The sequence below is a fragment of the Bos taurus genome, chromosome 18, assembly GCF_002263795.3.
Source record: "Bos taurus isolate L1 Dominette 01449 registration number 42190680 breed Hereford chromosome 18, ARS-UCD2.0, whole genome shotgun sequence".
Lineage (NCBI taxonomy): Eukaryota > Metazoa > Chordata > Mammalia > Artiodactyla > Bovidae > Bos > Bos taurus.
The window spans coordinates 57,028,423-57,049,510 of record NC_037345.1 but is presented as its reverse complement, the minus strand read 5'-3'; the positions used below and the strand labels follow the sequence as shown (position 1 = coordinate 57,049,510).

The following is a 21,088-nucleotide window of genomic DNA, read 5'->3' as shown; positions in this document are numbered from 1 at the left end:
GGGGGGAGGTGGAAACAGGGTTCAAATTTGGAAGCAGGGAGACGAGTTTGGAGGCTACGGCACCCGTCCAGGTGAGAGATAAGGGTAGCCTGGACGAGGATGAGTGAGAGGAAGTCAGTGGGTGGCTTTGATGTCTATTTTGGTGCTAAGGTGACAGGAATTGCCAAAGTGGGAAGTGGGAGTGAGGGCGGGATCAAGGACCACTCCCAGCTTTTGAAGGAAGCAATTGGGGAGAGGGTGGTGTCGTCACCTACAGATGGAAACAAGTGCTTGATGATGGAGACAGGAGAGGGAGGCGGGGCAGAGATATTTGGTGGTTGACAGAGCATCAGGGGCGCCCAGGCATGCACACAGAAGCGGCCTGGCACGTAGCAGATACAGGTGCTGACTCAGAGCCATCTAAGGGATTATCCAGAGAGACTTTGGGTAATCTTAGGGACATGTGAGGTCAGCAGCAGAGGGCTATGGAGTCAGACAGGCTGGGGTTCGAGTCCCAGCTCCACCTCTTGCTTGTTGGGCAATTGACCTTCTTTTCTCTCAGTTTCCTCATCTGTAGAATGGGAGTGATTATATGCACCTCTAGGGCTGGTGCAGGGGATAAGTGAGATGTGGCGCTTGGATGGCACTAGAGAAACTGTCAACCAAAAGCTGATGGGGGACAGAAGGCAAAGCTGAGGGACTGGCTCGTTTGTCTGTCTGGCAGCTGCAGATCTTAGAAGGATTGATGCTGAAGCTCCAGTACTTTGGCCACCTGATTCAAAGAGGCAACTCATTGGAAAAGACCCTGATGCTGGAAAGATTGAGGGCAGGAGGAAAAGGGAGCAGCAGAGGATGAGATGGTTGGATGGTATCACTGACCCAATGGACATGAGTTTGAGTAAACTCTGGGAGCTGGTGAAGGACAGGGAAGCCTGGCAGGCTGCAGTCCATGGGGTCACAAAGAGCGGGACACGACTTGGTGACTGAACAAGAAGATCTTAGTTCCCTGACTCAGGATCAAACCCATGCCCCCTGAAATCAAAGAGTTAAGTCCTAACCACTGGACCACCAGGGAAGTCCCAAAGCTGATTTGCACATTCCAGACCATTCTCTGCAGGCACTCTCTGGGGCTATACCAGGAGATAAGGATGCAGCTGAGAACTCCTTGCCCATGGCGGCACGGAGACAGATTTGGAGACTGAATGTCATAGCGTTTAACAGCCAGATGACCCAAATTCTGACCCCAGCTAACGCCATTTGCACAAGGGACTTCTGTCTGAGAACCCGGTTTCCTCATCTCTCACATTATCCTAACACTAACCCTAACCCCAACTTCATACAGCTCCTGCAAGAATTAAAGGCGATAACACAGGCAAAGTCCTAGACAACCTGCCAGATTTGTAGTTATAAGTGGAGGTCAAGACAGGCATTTGCTGACAGGGAGTCAGGAGCCCCCTGGAGAGAGGACCCCCGCCCCACGGGGTTTCACAGTCCCCGGAGGCGGCCAGAGTCTACCTCCCCCATCACTTATTCCCAAAGTCACACCCTGGCCTCTATCTGCATCCAGAGGAGCTCCACCTCTAAAAACCCACAAAATCCCACATCCCACTCCCTGACCACAGCCTCCCTCCCATGCTTCCAGAGCTCTGCAGGACCTGGACCCCGACCGCTCCACCAACCGACCCCTTCTGTCTGCGCCTCCTTTACACTCACAGTCGGCCCTCATAACGCCACCCCCACCACCCCGCCCCTCCACTGTCTTAATCTCCCCTCTCTCAGCATCCCTCCTCCCAATCACCCAGCCCTGCACTTTGCTGGAGGCAAACGGAACAAGAGCCATCCAGCTGCTCAGAAGACGCCGCTGTTTAATTCCTGGTCGCCAACCTTACCTGGGAACCTACCCGCCACCCTTACCTCCCCAAGCAGGTGCCCCCTGGAGACCGGATGAGCAGGCCCTAGCCTCCTGGCCACCTGACCCCCACCCCTTCCTGCTTCCTTCCCGAACGATGGGAGAGGCGTCCTTCCTTCCGTCTGGAGCTAATTCCCGCGCCGGGGCGGCTCACCCTCCGCCCCTGCGTTCTCAGGCATCCGGCTCCCTGCGGTGGGGAAGAGCCCGCCGCCTGGGTTCGGACGACGGTGCCACCGTTCCGCTTTGCGTAACCGTGGACGGGCGACTCCCCTTCCCCACCTGCGTGCGGAGGATAATAAGAGCACCTTTCTCATGAGGCCGTGAGAAGGGTTCGGTGAGGTAATTGACGAAACATGCGTTAAAACAGCGTTGGACACACAAGTAAGGGCTCAGATGAAACTGACGCTCAAATCACGGAGACAATAGTGAGGGTTCAGAGGGTCGGGGAGCCCAGTGCGCCGCCCGCCTTCCGGGGCTTACCCGCTGATTGACCTTGGACGGGTCACTCCCCACTCCCCCAGCCTCCTTCCTCAGGCTGTAAACCCGGCTCAGGATAGTACCTAGCCCAGGGAAGGTGGACTTTCCACGGCCTCACTGCACTCATTCCCTTCTCTTCTCTCCCCTGGCTCAGCTTCTCCAGCTACACTGGCCTTCTTGCTGGTCCCCAGGCACATCAGACCCCTTACACCCCAGAACCTTTGCAGGTGAGGCCATCCCCCCCAACAGGGTCTCCCCACCCCCATGTCACTCCCGACCTTTAGGTCTTTGCTCAAAGAGTGCCTTCCCCCTGACCTCCTCCCTGCTTTCTTTTTTTAAGATTTTTTTTTTTTTGATGTGGACCATTTTTGAAGTCTTTATTGAATTTGTTAGAATATTGTTTCTGTTTTCTGTTTTTGTTTTTTTGCCTGTGTGGCATGTGGGATCTTAGCTCTTCCCCGACCAGGCATCGAACCCCTGCTCCCTACAGATAGTGGTGAAGTCTTAACCACTAGACCACCAGGGAAGTCCCCTCCCTGCTTTCTTCTTCTTAGCACTCATGACTTGTGATATTATATATTATATTTAACTTTCTTTTGCTTCCAGGGTTTAAGTATCAGTGAGGCAGAGATCTCTGTCTACTTTGTTTATTGCCATATCCTCAGCACTTAGAAGGCTTCCCTGATAGCTCAGCTGGAAAAGAATTCGCCTGCAATGCAGGAGACCCCAGTTCGATTCCTGAGTCGGGAAGATCCACTGGAGAAGGGATAGGCTACCCACTCCATTCTTGGGCTTCCCTTGTGGCTCAGCTGGTAAAGAATCCACCCGCAAACGTGGGAGACCTGGGTTCGATCCCTGGGTTGGGAAGATCCACTGGAGAAGGGAAAGGCTACCCACTCCAGTATTCTGGCCTGGAGAATTCCATGGACTATATAGTCCCTGAGGTCGCAAAGAGTTGAACACACTTTCCACTTTCCAGCACTTAGAACCGTGACTGATGTATAGTAGGTACTCAAGAAATACTTATTGAAGGGAAGGAGGGAGAGGAAGAAAGGGAGATAGGAAGGTGCGGGCAGGGAAGGAGGAATGAAAGAAACTAACCCACATTAAGAAAGTTACCTGGGATCTCCCAGACCAGGGATCGATCCAGTGTCCCCTGCATTGCAAGGTGGATTCTTAACCACTGGACTACCAGGAAATCCCACATGCCACGGAGCAACTAAGCCCGCGCGCCACAACTGTTGAGCCTGTGCTGTAGACCGTGGGAACTGCAACTACTGAGCCCACGTGCCTAGAGCCCGTGCTCCGCAACGAGAGAAGCCACTGCAATGAGAAGCCCACGCACTGCAGAAAAGACCCAGCACGGCCAAAAAATACAAATAAACACTTGTCCCTAAAATGTCAATAACCTGCGCCCAAAATAACTCTTAAAAAATAGTTACCTGGATACACAAAATGTGGCCCATCCATACAAAGATGTATGATCCAGCCTTTAAAAGGAAGGAGAAAAGAAAAAGAAAGGAAGACTTCCCTGGTGGTCCAGTGGTTAAGGATCCACCTGCCAGTGTAGGCGACACGGGTTCGATCCCTGGTCCGGGAAGATTCCACACGCCACAGAGCAACTAAGCCCCATGCACCACAACCCCTGAAACCCGTGCTCGGCAACAAGAGAAACCACCACAATGAGAAGCCCACGCACCGCAACTAGAGAGGAGCCGCCACTCGCCACAACTAGAGAAAGCCCGCGTGCAGCACTGAAGACCCAGCACTGCCAAAAAGAAAAAAGGAAGGAAATTCTGATGTGTTACAGCATGTCACGTGAACCTGGAGAACATTATGCTCACTGAAACATGAAATACCTATTTCAGAGTCAAATTCAGAGAGACAGAAAGTAGAATGGACTCTACCAGGGCTTGGGGCAGGGAGGATGGGGAGCTGGTGTTTCATGGGGACAGACATGCAGTCCGAGAAGATGAAAAGATTTTGGAGACAGATGATGGTAATGGTTGCACAACCAAGTGAAGGGATTTCCGCCACTGGACTGTACACTTAGTGATGTAATGACGACTTTTCCGGTGGTCCAGTGGTTGAGTGCAGTGTAGGGCACCCGGGTTCGATCCCTGGCCGGGGACGTAAGATGCCACATGCCACAAAGGCCAAAAGAAAAGACAAGAAACAAAGTTCCCAGTCCCAGTGGCCACCTCGCTGGGTCCAACCCTCGTGCCACTCTCTTCTTAAAATTCTTTTTTTTTTTTTTTCTCTTCTTAAAATTCATCTCAACTTCCCTGACGCCATCCTCTCCTTGTTTCCTTCTTAGCTCTTCCATTTCTCCTTCTCGGCCCTTTGCCCCCTAAGCTGAGGATCTTCCTTGGGGTCTTGAGCAGACGCCCCGGGTCTTTTCACTCTATTCAGTCTCCCCATGTGAGTGGGACAGTGCTCTGGTTTCCAGCACCTTCCGTCAGTGCTAGCGACCCCCCACTGCTGTCTCTAACGAGACAGCTCCCCTAAGAGGCAGCCCAGGTCTGCAGTGAGGACCCTAAGGGCTCTTCTCTCCGCTGCTCAGAATCACTGGGGGATCTCTTCTCCCTCTAGCACTCTGAGCTCTGCACCATCCTCCCATCTGAAGAGCTCTACTCAGAGCTGCTCTCCTCACTCTGTCCATCCCCCTGGTGAACTCCTACTCATCCGCAGTGCCCGACTTAGAAAGCCCACCCTCTGGGAGCCCTTTCCCTACTCCTGGGGCTTCATCAGAACCTTCAATAGTCCTCTCCATCCAATCAGGACACACATCACACTGGACTGAGTTTCCCGTTGCATCTTTGACCTTTCCTGCCAGACTGTGAGCTCCCGGAAGGCAAGGACTGTGGCCGTATGTCCAGTCATTCACTCATCAAATATTTTTTGAGGACCCCCATAATGGGTGGAGTGGGAGCAAGGCAGCCAAGAACGGAGTGTGGCTGGAAGGGAAAGAATAACCTGGCAGCAACGCTGAGGGGGCGAGGGGCTGGGATAGGAGGGGGGTGAGCCAGTTAACGAGCCCTATTTGTGGCCACATCCCCAGCACTTTTGTCCTGGGCTCCCTGGGTTTCACTGAGGCCTTCTGCTTAAGCTGAGTATTCTTTCTAGGAAGAGATCTCAGGTTTATCTTCCAGCTCAGCAGAGGATCCCTGTGAGTCCTTCAAATTACAGCCTTCTGGGACCTCCCTGGCAGTACAGCAATGAAGAATCCGCCTGCCAATGCTGAGGACAGGGGTCCGATCCCTGGGTTGGGAAGATTCCCTGAAGGAGGGCACAGCAACCCACTCCAGTATTCTTGCCTAAAGAATGCTGAGGACAAAGGAGCCTGGTGAGCTACAGTCCATGGGGCCACCAAGAGTCAGACACCACTGAGCACGTGTACACGAGCTAGTGGGAAGCTGCTTTATAGCACAGGGAGCTCAGCTCAGTGCTCTGTGATGACCTAGAGGGGTGGGACAGGGGCGGGAGGGAAGCTCAAGAGAGAGGGGATATATTTATACATAAGGCTGACTCACGTTGTTATACAGGCAGAAACTAACATGCTGTAAAGCAATTATCCTCCAATTAAAAATAAATTATAAAATGGAATGTAAAACAGCAAATGAAATTAAAATTAAAATAAATTATAAACAAAAAACCACCATGCTCTTGATGCAGGGGGGACAGGGGTTCAATCCCTGGTCGAGGAACTAAGATTCTGCATGCCAAAACAAAAACAAAACGCACTATAGCATCTGAGCCCTCCCAGAGCAGCTGCCTGTTCCACCCCCACCCCATCCACCCCACCCCACTCCTCCCCACCCCTCCCCACCGCCACCTTGTCCACAGAGAATTCTTTCTTGGCAGAAAGGCTTCTATTTGTGCATTTCACCCTTCTGGTCTACCAGGGCCTGAACCAAGGTTTTCAGCCTGAAGCAGTGTGGCTTCTCTGCAAAGCCAGTTGAAGGGAAAACAGTTGAAGGGGGTGCTGAGCGCCTCTGCAAGGGAGCGGGGGAGCAGCAGTCCAGGTGGAAAGGGGAGGAAAGTGGTATGGGAGCCAGACCCCCGGGAGAGGGGGCACTGGAGGGCAGTGGGGAGAGTGCAGACAGCTGACCTCCTGAGTCACCGTGAGGTGGTCCAGACCCGGACTGACTGCCTTGAGACAAATTGCAGTCATTAGGGAATTTAAGAGGCTGGGGGAGGAGTTGAGGGTGGCGGGGCCCTGCCCAACAGTTAGGATGGGTGCCCCAAACCCAAGCCCATTCCCCATCTCATCACTCTGTCTCTCCTGCTCTCCCTGGGTCTCTGACCCCCTCTCCCTGGGTCTCAGTCCCAACTCTTTCTGGGTCCTTCTATCCCACTCTCCCTGACCTCTCTGCAGAGCCTGAGTTGTGAGGCACCTATTCTGCCCTGACTCTCGCTGCCCTACCTTTCAGGACCGCAAGGACCACAGAATGAGGACGTGTGGGAGACAGGACAGCCAGAACCTTGGTGCCCCTGGCACCTCCCGCCTCCTGCCAACTCCCAGCCCCACCCCTTGCCCCCTCTGTCCCTCTGCAGCTGTCATCTCTCATCTCTGCCTCCCCGTCTCCCCTTTTTCTCAAGTGCCCCCTGTGGCCTCCGCTCCCTCTCCCTCTCCCCCGTCCTCCGCCTGGTCTCTTCTCGGGATCTCTGCATGCTTCCTCGTCCTCTCTGGGTCTCCTCCCGTCATCTCTGCTGCCATCCCTCATGTGTGTCTTTGGAGGGTGGGGCGCCTCTGCTTCCTTTCTCTCTGTGTGCTTTTTCCTCCTTCTCTCTGCCTGTTTCTGTTCTGTCTTCCCCTCCTTCCTTCTGTTTCTCTGCTTCTGTCTCTCACTCTTCCCACTCTCATCTCTCCGTGAATCCCTATCCCTGCGCCCTGCCCCCACCCATCTTGTCTTGTTCTGTCTGCCTCCCCCTTCCCCGTCTCTAGTCTCCATCTCCCTAAATTCTCTCCACCTCTCACACGTCTCTCTGGCCCGTATTCCTCTCCCTCTCCCTCTGCCTTCCTATTGCTACTTCTCTCACATTTCCTCGCCTCTCTCTGCTGCCGGGGCAGCCTCTCTCTCTCTCTCTACCTCTGTCCCTCCCTCTCCCAGCCCCTCCCAGCACCTTCCCCCGAGTCCCTCCCCCACCCCACCCTGTCCACCCTGCCCCAGAGTCCCCCCTCCCTGAGTTCCTCCCAGATTATAACACCTTCCCCCGCCAGGTAGGCAGGTTCTCGTGAACAATTATGGCTGCTTCTCTGGCCAGAGAGGAGATGGGAGGAGATGGGACGGGGATCCTGGAGTGGGAAATAGGCAATTAAAAAAAAAGAAAAAAAAAAACCTCAGAAGGGTGGAGGAAGGAGCAGGGCCAGCTACTCAGACCAGGGATAAAAGGCCTCGGTGAGTGACAAGGAAGCCAGATGCCACCCCCACTCCACCAGACAGGAGACATCAAGGCAAGCCCTGAGCCTTTCTCAGCATCCTCTCCAGCCACCAAGGAGCCCCCCGACCCCACCCCAGCCCAGACCCTGCCCCTCTGGTCTCTGACCTCTATTCTGTCCCCCAATCCATGTCCCTAAGGGTCTCAGTCTCTAAGAGGCTCTCTCACCTATAACCTCTAGGTCTCTTGAAGCTTCCTTGGCCCTCACGTTCTCTCTGCATTTACCAAGATCCAGCCACCAGCTCTCAGAATGTTCCTCATGCTGATGGCTCTTCAGATCTTGGCTGTAGGTAAGACAGTGGGTGGGGGTGGAGCTGGACTCTGAGAAGAGTCGGGGAGATGGGGAAGGGCCTGGGGACCTGAGATGCTCACCTGGCAAGAAGGGGTGGGGGTAGTCTGGGGACCATGGTTGAGGAGCGTGCTAGAGGAAGGCCCAGGTTCTAAGTGGTGGAGGTGTTGGAGTATCGCAGGGTCCAGAGACTTGTAGGAGATAGTGAAGTCAGACATGACTGAGCAACTGAACAACAACATCAAGAGATAGTGAGAAATCAGGGAAGGAATCGAGCAAAACAATCAGGTCTTGACTGAGTCGTGTGAGAAAGTACCAGCAGGACACTTGCTGACTGCGTTGTTGTCTAGTCGCTCAGTCGTGTCCGCCTCTTTGCAACCCCATGGACTGTAGCCCACCAGGCTCCTCTGTCCATGGGATTTCCCAGGCAAGAATACTAGACTGGGTTGCCATTTCATCCTCCAGGGGATCTTCCCAACCCAGGGATCGAACCTTTGTCTCCTAAATGGTAGGCAGATTCTTTACCACTGAGTCACCTGGGAAGCCCTGTTGATTGTATTAGGGAAGAACTAAGTGACGGCAGAAATGATGATGGGGTGGTGGGCTCCTGGCTGGGGAGTGGTGTGGCATGCAGAGCGGGTGTAGGGAGCAAGGGGGCCCTGTGTGATCCTGGGGGACCACACACAGAGTGAGAAGTCTGGGGAAGGGACAGGGAGCTCCCTGAAGGTGTTGGAGGATTGCTGAGCGGAGCTGTGGCATGTTGCATAAAGTGATCGTAGAAAGCATGCGTGGGAAAGCAGAGTTAGGGGCGGTAGTGTCAGGACCGTGGATGAGGTGGTTCTGGGGCCTCATAATAGATGCTATGGGGTGCCTGGGGGTGAGGGGGCGTCAGAAAACTCCCTGGTTGTGTCTGGACAATATTGGGGGCACTGTTGGGCGTATCTCATACAGGGTGGGGTATGTAAAGATGGGTGGGTTAAGGATTAGGCAGCATAGCGGGGACTTGTGGGTTCCAGACATCCTAGAGAGCTAGGGGGAGGGTGGGAGAGCTTTTGTTTACCTGCTTCCCCCACTCTAGCTCACCGTTGCCTTCTCCTAGCCATGGCCCAGAACCAAGGGAATGAGAAGATAATCGGTGGCTACACATGCACCCAGGGCTCCCAACCGTGGCAGGCAGCCCTCCTGCAAGGCCCCCAGCGTCGTTTCCTCTGTGGAGGGTCCCTGCTGTCCGACCAGTGGGTCATCACCGCTGCTCACTGCGCCCGTCCGTGAGTGGTCCCTTCCTAATTCTTCTGCCAAGTGAATTCCAGAGTCTAGCCTGTGTACTACCCAGGGTACTAGCTGGATCCTAGTTTGGGGTCTAGATAAGAGCCTAGAACCACAGACCCAGAACATGGAAGCCAGCCATAAATCGATCAGCTGTTTAGAAACCATGATCATGTGCTCAGTCGTTCAGTGGTGTCTGACTCTTCAGGTCTCCGTGGACTGTAATCTGACAGGCTGCTCTATCCATGGGATTTTTCTAGGCAGGAATACTGGGGCGGGTTGCCATTTCCTCCTCCAGGAGATCTTCCCGATCCAGGGATCGAACCTGCATCTCATACACTGGCAGGTAGATTCTTTACCACTGAGCCACCTGGGAAGCTGGTTGGAACCCATATACCAGCTTAGAGTCCTGCACAGAATCTAGAACCTAACACAAAACCTGACATCCATCCAGAGGCCAAGCTCCACATAGAGACTAAGATTGGGAGTGGTGGTTGAATTCAGGACAGAGCTACCTTCACTCAGGACCCCCTCTCAGAACACTGCCTGGAATCCAGAGTCAGGTTCAGAGCCCACCATCCAGCCATGAAATCTGGAAACCTGCTTGTAGCTCAGAGCGTGGGATAAAGACAGAACCTGGAGCTTGTTCTAGATCCAACATTTAATCCAGAGTCTAGTCTATAGCTCTTCTTTGAGCAGCCTAGAACCCAGACCTCAACCTTCTCTCTCCATCCCAGAATGAAGACCATAATCTAAAGCTTCATAGAGAGCCCAGAGCCCTTCCCAGATTCTAGACCTAAACCTGGACCCCACACTAGAAGTCAAAGTCCAGACAAAAGCTCACCCAGTGCCCATGAACCAGATCTAATGCCATAAACTGAAGTTCAGTGTAGAACCGAGGCCCCAGAGTCTAGAACATAAAGCCCAGGATGGAACCAACACCTACAACCTGGGATCCTGACCATAGTCTGGAGCTCCTTCTAGAACCTAGAGCCCAACCTGAGGTTGAAGGCTCAGACCAGAATCTTGAACCAAGAATCTGGACTATCACCTGTAATTTGATCGAAAGCAGAACCCAACCTAATATCAAGAATACAGGCTGATGTTTAGAACCCTGAGTCCAGCTGGACCACAGAGCTCAAGCCACTGTCTGCAACCCACGTCATAAACCAGAGCTTCATCAAGAACCCAGAACTCAACCTAGAAACTGGAGCGCACACCAGTATCTAGAAAGTATGCTAGCCTCTGGATTTAATCTAGAACGCAACTCCTAGCTTCGAGTCAAAAGTTTAGGATGTCTAGAGCCCAAAGGCCAGGCTGGAACTTCAGTGGAGCTTCCCTGGCGCCTACTCCAGAAGATCAATTTGATTTAGAGCCTAGAGCCATAGCTCAGAGCCTCACTTTAGAATACAGAGTATTGACCCAGGCGCATACCCTAGGGCAGAGCCAGCAAGCACAAACCTCAGAAGGCAGGGCACAGCCCACCAGGGGAAGGGGAGGATATAAGACTGGACCCAGAGAGAGTGTCCAGGCTGGGGGAAAGGGCCCAAGAATCCAGGAAACCCTCTGCCTGTGGTTAGAGGGAGGGTTGTGTGTGTGTGTGTGTGTGTGTGCGCGCACGCGCGTGCGCGCACACTCAGCAGGGTCCAGCTCTTTGTGAGCCTGGACTGTAGCCCGCCAGGCCCCTGTGTCCATGGGGATTCTCCAGGCAAGAATACTGGAGTGGGTTGCCATGCCTTCCTCCAGGGGATCTTCCCAACCCAGGGATGGAACCCGCATCTCTGGTGTCCCCTGCCTTGGCAGGGTGATTCGTTACCACTGAGCCACCTGGGAAGCCCAGGGGGAGAGTTAACCTGGAGGAAAACTCATCCCCAGGGGAGGGAGCGGGGTCTCCAGCTCACATCCTGAGCAGCACCACCCTTGGGGGTCGCGGGCCAGGATCCTTCGAGTTGCTCTGGGCAAGCACAACCTGAAGATCCCGGAGGCCACACAGCAGGTGCTGCGCGTGGTCCGTAAGGTGCCACACCCCCGGTACAACTCGCGGACCAACGACAACGACCTGATGCTGCTGCAGCTGGAGCGGCCCGCCCGGCTGGGGCCGAGGGTGCGGCCCATCTCCGTGGCCAGCTCCTGCGCCCGCGTGGGCTCTTCCTGCCTTGTGTCGGGCTGGGGCACCATCTCTAGTCCTGTTGGTGAGGGGCCCTGCATTGGGAACGAGGGGCTGGTGGCTGGACCCCTGGGTCTGTGGGAGGAGGGGCTGGGAGTCTGGACCCCTGGGTCTGAGTCGGGAGGGTCTGGGGGTCAGGACTCCCAGGTCTGGGGGAGGAGGGTCTGGGGGCCTGGATCCTGGGTGTGGGGGAGGAGGAGCTGGGGGTCTGGACCCCTGGGTCTGGGGGAGGAGGGGTTGGAGGCCTGGATCCTGGGTGTGGGGGAGAAGGGGCTGGGGCCTGGACCCCTGGGTCTGTGGGAGGAGGGGCTGGGAGCCTGGACCCCTGGGTCTGAGGGAGGAGGGGCTGGGGCCTGGACCCCTGGGTCTGTGGGAGGAGGGGCTGGGGGCCTGGACCCTGGGGTCTGAGGGAGGAGGGGCCCGGGGTCTGGATCCCTGGGTCTGCGGGAGAAGGGGCCCGGAGTCTGGACCCCTGGGTCTGTAGGAGGAGGGGATGGGGGCCTGGACCCCTGGGTCTGCGGGAGGAGGGGATGGAGGCCTGGACCCCTGGGTCTGCGGGAGGAGGGGCTGGGGGCTGGACCCCTGGGTCTGAGGGAGGAGGGGCTGGGGGTCAGGACTCCTGGGTCTGCAGGAGGAGGGTCTCAGGCCCTGAGTTCTGGGTCCTATTGGAGAGTAGACCTCATTTTAACACCTCAATGCTCCCCCAGCCAGGTACCCCAACTCTCTGCAATGCGTGAACATCAACATCTCCTCGGATCAGGAGTGTCGGCGGGCCTACTCTGGCGCCATAACCCCAGGCATGGTCTGTGCAGGGGTTCCCCAAGGTGGGAAGGACTCCTGTCAGGTGAGCCCCAGGGAGAAAGCCTGGTGAGGGGGCTTGTTCCAGGCTGGGACTTAGGTACAAGAGGACCTCAGGAGCAGGAAGATCAGGGGAGGCCCCCCTCCCACCCCCAGAGACCGAGAGAGGTTGTCACAGCCAGGCTGTCTCCTAGCTGCTCACCCTTGGGTATGGACCTAACCTTCCGGGCTTCAGTTTCCTCACCTGTCCCATGGGGGCAGCAGGACTGGGTGGCATGGGATGAGCTCGTCCATGGCAAGAGTGCAGAGCTCTAATTGCTGCTGTCACTGCCGTCTTTACATATGGGGCCCTAGAAAGCTGTGCTCAGGGTCTGGAGGTCTTAATCCATCCCTGAGCAATGGCTCCAGAGACACGCAGTGTGGAAACACACATGCGGTTTTCTAGATGCAGAGCTAAGATGAAGAGGAGCCCAAGAGTCACATGGGACAAGGGACCCCAAGCCTCAGGGGCTGAGATCTCCAGGGGTCTCAGCCCACCCCCCACATCTTTGCCTCTCGGGTTCCCCGTGGCCAGGGCTCTGGCTGTCGGTCCACGGATGTCTCCATCTCCATCTCTCCCCATCAGGGTGACTCCGGGGGACCCCTGGTGTGTGGAGGGCAGCTCCAGGGCCTCGTGTCTTGGGGGATGGAGCGCTGTGCCCAGCCTGGTTACCCCGGCGTCTACACCAACCTGTGCAAATATCACACCTGGATCCAGGGAACCATACGGAGAAGATCATAGCCGGCGGGACAGAACATCACCTGCCCACATGCTCCCCAGACCCTGCCCTTCCCACTCAAGACCCAGGGACCCCAGCCCCCAGCTCCTCCTCCCTCAGACCCTCAGCATCCTGATCCTGACCCCTGGCTCAGAACTCCCCTCTCCCAGAGCAGTTCCTTCAGGAGTTCTCTCTGCACCCCTATATCCTCCCCATCGTTATCCAGGGTACCCCAAGACACCAGAGCAGGAGCATGAACACAAAGGCATTGAACTGGCACCACATTCCGAAGAAGACAATTTTCAAAGCTCTCTGTCTCTAAAAACCAGATAAATGCTACTAATAAAATTTTAACAGTCCCACAAGGACCTACTGTGTATCACAGGGGACTCTGCTCAATGTTATGTGGCAGCCTGGATGGGAGGGGAGTTTGAGAGAGAGAATACACGTATATAGTGTGGCTCTGTCCCTTTGCTGTCCACCTGAAATTATCACAACATTGTTGTTAATCGGCTACGCCTGCGTGTTTAGCCGCTCAGTCACATCCAATTCTTTGCGATCCTTTGGGCTGTAGCCCTCCAGGCTCCTCTGTCCAGGGGATTCTCCAGGCAAGAATACTGGAATGGGTTGCCATTTCTCCTCCAGGGAATCTTCCCAACCCAGGGATCGAACCTGAGTCTCCTGCATTGGCAGGTGGATTCTTTACTCACGGAGCCACCAGGGAAGCCCTAACTGGCTATACCCCAATACAAAATAAACAGCTTAAAGAACATTTTTTAACAATCTTAAATTCCATTCACCCATTCATTTAAGGCACTCAACAGAGACATGCATAGAGGTCCGATCACGGCCAGCCAGGAGCCGTGCCCCGAGGTGCATGGTGTCCCCTGGAGGGTCCACCCCCTCGCCATCCACCGTACCTGGTGTGGTGGAAGAAAACGCCCCAGCCTTGCAGTGTGACCCCCTGAGCAGGACCACCCCTCTCCCAGCCTCTTCTTGGGGTCCTATGAGTAGGGACTGCTGAGGCCCAGGACAGGCAGAGCAAAGCCCGACCTTGTTTTCCTGGGAAAACACGGTGCAAATGAAGAGGTCCTCTTTTTCCTAATCAGATGTTAGGTGAGGAGAGTTAAGTTCATCACACCCTTGAGTTCAGGTCCTGAACTCATTTTATTTACGTATTTCTACTTGTCACCCCTGACTCCAAACACCCTCCTTTACCACAGGCACCAGCCCAGTTGGCCTGTGATAACGTGCCTCCTTGGCACACGTCGGTTGTTACAACGCGTTGCTTCTAATTTGTACAACATCATTGTGTTACGAATCTCATTCTCTTTCTTATTTTCATTCAAGAACCGCTATTTACTGGGCACCTACTATGCGCTGAGCATGGTTCTAGGTACTGGAAGTAGGCCCACGAACAAGCCAGATAAATGTAAACGCTTCTCATCACAGAGCTTGCATCCTAGCAGGAGGTGCCAGACAAGAAACAGTAAACATCATTTAAAGGCAGAGAGTCTCTAGGAACAAAAAGGTCATTAAACCTGGGCTGGGTGGCAGGCCCTGTATGGACGCCAGAGCCAGCTCATACCAGCCCATAAGAGCCTCTTGGCAAATTTTCAGGGATTTGGAGCGCCGGTTGCTCAACATAGCCATAATATAAAATTAAATTACAGAAACTTGCAATTAAATAATGTACGCTTTTGAAAAGTCAGTACTCAAAACTCAATTCCTAATTATCATTGCCAGTATCTATGCTTCGAGGCTGTTTATGCCTGTCATGTTATGTCTGTAACGGTGAGCATCTGGACATCTGTGCGTACCAAGTCACTTCAGGTGTGTCTGACTCTTTGCGACCCCGTGGACTGTAGCCTGCCAGGCTTCTCTGTCCATGGGATTTCCCAGGCAAGAATACTGGAGTGGGTTGCCATGCCTTTCTCCAGGGGATCTTCCTGATCCAGGGATCAAACCCACATTTCTTCTGTCTCCTGATTTAGCAGGCAGGTTCTTTACCTCTAGTGCCACCTGGGAAGCCCCAAGCACCTGGGCAGCCCTTCCCGATTCCATCTCCATCTTGTCGAGGTTCTGTGCTTGGATACTGCAGAACTCAGATACAGTAGAAGCCTACGTGGCCACATGTGTCCAGCTGCTCAGCTGTGGGGGACAACCCAGGATCAGAGAGTTCTGAGGGGGCAGCCTGGGACCTGCCTGGCTACAACAGCTCAGAAGACTGCTGGGGGGAGAATAAAGTCAATACTTTACAAAAACTGTAAAGGCAGCATAACCTTTAAAATTGTGAATCAGGACTTCCCTGGAGGTGCAGCGGATAAGAATCCGCCTGCTGATTCAAGGGACACAGGTTTGATCCCTGGTCCGGGAAGATTCCCCATGCTGGAAGGCGACTAAACCCATGTACCACAACCACTGAAGTCCGAGTGCCTAGAGCCTATGCTAGGCAACAAGAGAAGCCACCGAAATGAGAAGCACGGGCACCAAAACGAAGAAGAGGCCCCACTCGGCTGCAACTAGGGAAAAGCCCTCTCAGCAACAGAGACCCAGCACAGCTAAAAATAAATATTGAAAAAGAAATAAGTCAGAGTCTTGGACTCCATCCCAGACCAACTGAACCAGAATAGGCATTATAACAAGATCCCCCGCCCGAGCCACCAACCCCTACCCCCACCCTGTCCCGCAATCCAGGGGATTCAATGCTTATTACTTTGAGAAGCACCACTCTTGGTATACACCCGCCACATTTCATGACCCAGTTCCCCAGTGATGGACACCCAGGCTATAGTGTAATGACCACTGTGGGGCAGGCCCCTTATATATCTACAGAAGGCTTCTCTGGAATACTCACAAAAGCAGGATCACTGGACCAAAAGTCTTACTCTTCATCGATTTCACCAAGTACTGGCAAGCTTTTGCTCAGATAAGCATTCATATCTCACCACACCCTCAAAAATGCCTGCAGCTCATTCACTCATCCAGCAAATATTCATTGAATCTTATTACATGCCAGTTACTGCTCTAGGAACAAAGCACGCAACACTGTTGCCCTCAGAGAACTCACTTCTGGAGGAGGGGCAAACAAGGGACAGATAAATAAGTAAAACATGAAACATTGGGAATTCCCTGGTGGTCCAATGGCTAGGACCCGGCACTTTCAATGCTGGGGCCCAGGTTCCATCCCTAGTTCTGGAAGTAAGATTCCACAAACCTCATAGAGTGGCCAAAATACATACATACATACATATATATATATATATATAAAGTGAAAAGTGAAAGTGAAGTCACTCAGTCCTGTCCAACTCTTTGCGACCCCATGGACTGTAGCCTACCAGGCTCCTCCGTCCATGGGATTTTCCAGGCAAGAATACTGGAGTGGGTTGCCATTTTCTTCTCCAGGAGATCTTCCCAACCCAGGGATTGAACCTGGGTCTCCTGCATTGTAGGCAGACGCTTTACCATCTGAGCCACCAGGGAAGTACCTCCAGGGAAGTATATATATATATTACGGATGCGAGTAAATGCTTTGGAGAAAAGTAAGGCAGAGTAGGCAGAGTAAGGTAGAGTTAGCTTCCCTGGTGGCTCAGAGAGTTAAGAATCTGCTCGCAGTGCGGGAGACATGCGTTCAATCCCTGAGTCAAGAAGATCCTCTGGAGAAGGAAATGGCAACCCACTCCAGCGTTCTTGCCTGGAGAATTCCACGGACAGAGGAGCCTGGTGGGCTACAGTCCATGGGATCCCAAGGACTGGGACACAACTGAGCCACTAACACTTTCACTTTCAAGGCAGAGTGAGGGGATAGAGATGCAAAGAATGTCAGAAGAGTGTTATAATTGTAAGTGGGTCATGCACTGAGTGGTTAATTCAGCAGGACTGTTGTTTACCTTACAAAGAAAAGTTTGGCCCTTGCCCATTCTCTGGAAGATAACCTGTAAGCCCTTGGAGTATTCTGCCTAATAACAGTGTCTTTCTTTACCCAGGGGCCTTGGGCCACGTCAGATAGTCTATTTCAATAAGGCGATTCGTGGTGGAGGTCTGGGGGCGTGCTGGACCTGCAGGGGAGCTGAAGACTAAAGCTAGCAGTGCAGGCAGATAGCCACGTGCCCACGTGACCAACACCCAGTAAAAGCAACCGAGACACCAAGGCCCGGGGGGCTCTCCTGGGGGGCCATACTCTGTACGTGTTATCACACATTGGTGTTGGGCAACGTAAGCACTGTCTGTCTATACGACCCCAGGGGAGAAGGCGGTTGGAAGCACAGGCCTGGTCAGCCCTGGACCTGGCCCGGTGCGCCATTTTGTCTCGCTGGAATAAACCAACATCCTGAGTAGAGGAGCTTTTCTGAGCTCTGTGAGCCCTCCTTAGTAATTCCCGGACCTCATCTCAGGGATCTCCAGCTACAACAATGAAGGAAGTCTTCACAGAAGATGGCAAGAAGGGAAGAAGTCAGGCAGACATCTGGTGGGGAAGAGGGCTCCGGGAATGAGAACTGAACTACTGAAGTTCTTTTCTGTTATTTATTATTTTTGGCTGCACTGGGTCTTCACTGCTGCGCACGGGCTTTCTCTAGCTGTGACCAGCGGGCTTCTCATCGCAGTGGCTTCTCTTGTTGCGGCAGAATGGACTATAGAGCGTACAGGCTTCAGTTGTCGTGGCCCACAGGCTTAGTCGCCCCACGGCATGTGGAATCATCCCGGACCAGGGATCGAACCCACGTCCCCAGCGTTGGCTGGCAGATTCTCAACCACTGAATCACCAGGGAAGGCAGTAACTACTAAGGTTCTGAGATGGGATTGTGCATGGCATGGGAAGGGTGGGAGAAGAGGAAGGGGTAAGTGATATCGGAGGACTATTGGGAGCAGAGGTTCCAGAGCCTTCTCGGCCACCATAAGGACACCTTCACTCTGAATGAGGTGGGAGGCAATGCATGCTGTTCAGAAGAGGAGCGACCTGCCCTGACTTACATCTTTAAAGGGTCACACTGGCGGCTGTGTGCGGTAAACAGAGAGTAGGCAGACAGGGACGAGAGCATGGAGACCAGATAAGAAAGTTGTGACAATCCCAGTGAGAGATGAGGATGGCTGGGAGGGACTGGGGTGGTGAGGATGAAAAGTGTTGAGAAATGGTCTCGATTCCGCATCTGTTTCGGAGTGGGCAGGGTTTGGTAGCAAAACAGATGTGTGGCACGTGAGAAAAGAAATTCAAGGGCGAGACTGAGGTCGGGGCGGAGGGGTGGAACGGATGAAGAGACTCTTTACTGAGAAGACCAGGACTCTAAAAGGAGCTCATCTGGAACGAGAGAGGGGTGGAGGTCAGGAGCTTGGTTTTGAAGGTGTATTTGTTGAGTAGGCAGTTGGATGTGAAGTGGGGAATTTAAGAGTCAGATCTGGCTGGAGACATGAAATGTGGGAGTCGTCAGCATGTCGATGGTATTTAAAGCCACGATGAGATCACCAAGGGAGTGAGCGTAGACAGAGGAAAAGAAGAGGGCCAGATGCTTGATCATGTAGAGGTTCACAAGAAATAAACAGCACCAGGCACGGAGGAGAAGCAGTCAATGAGTTAAGAGAAGGGCCAGGAGAGGGTAGTGTCTCAGAAGTCGAGGAAAGACTTCAAAGGAGCAGGAAGTGATCCACTCGTTAAATGCGGCCGATGCATCAAAGGTGAACCCCAAAGAGCCAGCCACTGGCTTCAGTAACACAGATATCACTGGTGTCCATCAAAGGGGCACAGTTGGTAAAGTTTAGCAGGGGAGGAAGCCTGCAGGGAGTGGGCTTAAGAGACCAGGAGAAGAGAAATGCCAGGCAGGACATGTAGCCAACATTTTAGAGACTTGCAGTCAAGGGGAGCCAAAACTGGGAGGAGAGCAAGAAGGCTGAGAGCAGGCTGTTTAAAAAAAAAAAAAATTCTTTTCCATGGAACATGGGAGAAATTGTAGTATGTTCGTATAATGGGGAAGGTAAAAAATTGATGATGCCAGTGAGGGAGCAGAGAACTGCTGGCTGGAACAGTGTCCTCAAGGAGGTGAGAGGGGATGGGGTACCTGGCGCCGGTGGAGGGGTCTGTCTTAGAAGGGGGTGAAGATTGCTCATCTATAGAAATGGGAGAGGAAGCGGAGGATGTGGGCACAGAAGCAGGTAGATGGCAAGACTGACACTTCTAGTTTTTGCTGTTTCGATGGATGAAAAGTGGTATTTTGTTGCTGGGGAGAAAGATGGTGACCAGGGCCAACATCCTTAATAACACGGATCCAGAAAGAATTCACGTGAATTCACTGAATTTCTTGGGCATTTTCTCTCCGAAAGCCCAAGTCTGGTTTCTCCGCAGGCGCCTCTCTGTCTTTTTCCCTCTTAGATGCCTTGCCTTTTTTTTTTGTCTCTCCGTGCATTTCCTCTGCCTGCCCTCTCCCATCCACCTTGTTTTTGTATCTCTGTGTATTCTCCGTGTCCTTCTCTGTCTCCCCTTCCCTTAGCGTTTGCACCAGGGCCTCTGCTCCAGGCCTGGGTGTGGGGCCAACTTTCTCGCCCCAGCCAGCACTTCCAACCAGAACTTCCAGTTCCTGCTTGACAAAGAATCCCATTTTGAAGCCAAGCTAGGGTGGGGCACCCCCCACCCCCACCCCAGGAACCTTGGGCTGCCTCCATCGCCAGATTTACTTACATAACAAGTCACGTTTGTGGCCTTTGGTTCATATCAAACTCTGGTCTAAGCATCTTCAAACATCATTAACTCATTTACTCCTTCTCTATGAGCCAGGTGCTACTGAGAGCACCATTTTACAAACGGGACCCTGAGTCACAGAGTGGCCGAGTCACTTAACTCAGCTCTGAACCACCAGGAACACTCTGTTTTTGTCCTTTCCCTTTCTTTCTCTGATCCATGAGACCCCCCTGGATTCAGTCTAATTGGTACGTGCCTGTCAGCAGCTCACTGCCCTCCGTGGGCTCCGTTCATCCCGTGAGGGGGTGGAATACTCCTAGTCCTTATGGGGTCCATGACCTCACTTCAGCAAGAGTCAGCCGGTCATAAGCCCTAATGTCAGTGTTGACCTGGTACTCACCCCTCAGCAAATACCAAAACCAGCCACCCCTACTCTAAGTTCCAGCCCTTCCCAAGTGAGAGAGGCTTTTTCTGGAAATGTGAACCCAGGCCACCAGAGGGCACAAGTACCCCGACTTCCCATGCAAGCCTGTCACCTCACTTAACCCCACATCTTCCCTCCTGGCACTCACCCTGAACCCAAACTGATTGGAAAAGAGTGAACTCGGGGACTTCCCTGGTGGTCCAGTGGTTAAGACTCTGTGCTTCCAACGCAGGGGACGCAGGTTTGATCCCTGGTCAGGGAACTAAGATCCCAGTGCAACAACAAAAAAAAGGTGGGGGGGTGGGTGTTGCTGAACTCAGTCTCTACTCTGGGCCCAGTCCTGGGAGGTGGGCTAATTCCAAGGTGGGGAAGGACAGTGACCTCTGTCACCTTGAGCGGCGTTCACAGCTACGACCCAGCCCACTCCCACCAAAACCTGATCCCAACACAGACATGTCTAGTGCTCATTATCAGTGTCAACGCACAACACCAGCGCAACCGTATTTCACCACCTCCACATCCAAACACTGTCTTGGCCTCTTCTCTAGCCCCAACCCAGCTGGACTCCATCAACAGCGTTATTCCCAGACCCCTCCATTCTACAACTCAATCCTATCCCCTAAACCGACTCCAACCCTACCCTCACCCCAGGTCCATTCTCTTCCCCAAACTTGCCTGCTAGCATCAGATCCCCCCCCACCCCCAACTACACCCCTTACCATCCTAAACCTGACCACAAACTTTTCTTCCTAGTGTAGGGAAAATTTGTGAAATGCTTTAAGATGGACCCAATGATACCATCAATGGAACACTAGACGAGTTATGATTGGGTGGGGTCTCAGCTTCTTTTACTGTCTGAGCTACTTTACCACCCTGTGAATGATAAACAGTTGATAGCAGTGCAAATAATTC

At 53.4% G+C, this 21,088-nt stretch overlaps 1 protein-coding gene and 2 non-coding genes across 3 annotated transcripts; 2 read left to right on the top strand and 1 right to left on the bottom strand.

The window, feature by feature from the left end:
* The first annotated feature begins 7,708 nt into the window (after positions 1 to 7,708).
* On the top strand, positions 7,709 to 13,467 carry KLK14 (kallikrein related peptidase 14). The gene is made up of 6 exons (XM_010815248.4): positions 7,709 to 7,823; positions 7,989 to 8,097; positions 9,196 to 9,364; positions 11,301 to 11,554; positions 12,237 to 12,373; positions 12,953 to 13,467. Exons 2-6 carry the CDS (start codon positions 8,058 to 8,060, stop codon positions 13,106 to 13,108), a joined length of 756 nt encoding a protein of 251 aa, XP_010813550.1. The 5' UTR covers positions 7,709 to 7,823; positions 7,989 to 8,057; the 3' UTR covers positions 13,109 to 13,467.
* Positions 13,468 to 16,496: 3,029 nt separating this feature from the next.
* On the bottom strand, positions 16,497 to 16,568 carry TRNAC-ACA (transfer RNA cysteine (anticodon ACA)). The gene has a single exon. It is a non-coding gene; the product is annotated as a tRNA-Cys (tRNA).
* A 3,797-nt stretch (positions 16,569 to 20,365) lies between these two features.
* TRNAG-UCC (transfer RNA glycine (anticodon UCC)) lies at positions 20,366 to 20,438 on the top strand. Its single transcript has one exon. It is a non-coding gene; the product is annotated as a tRNA-Gly (tRNA).
* Positions 20,439 to 21,088: the final 650 nt, after the last annotated feature.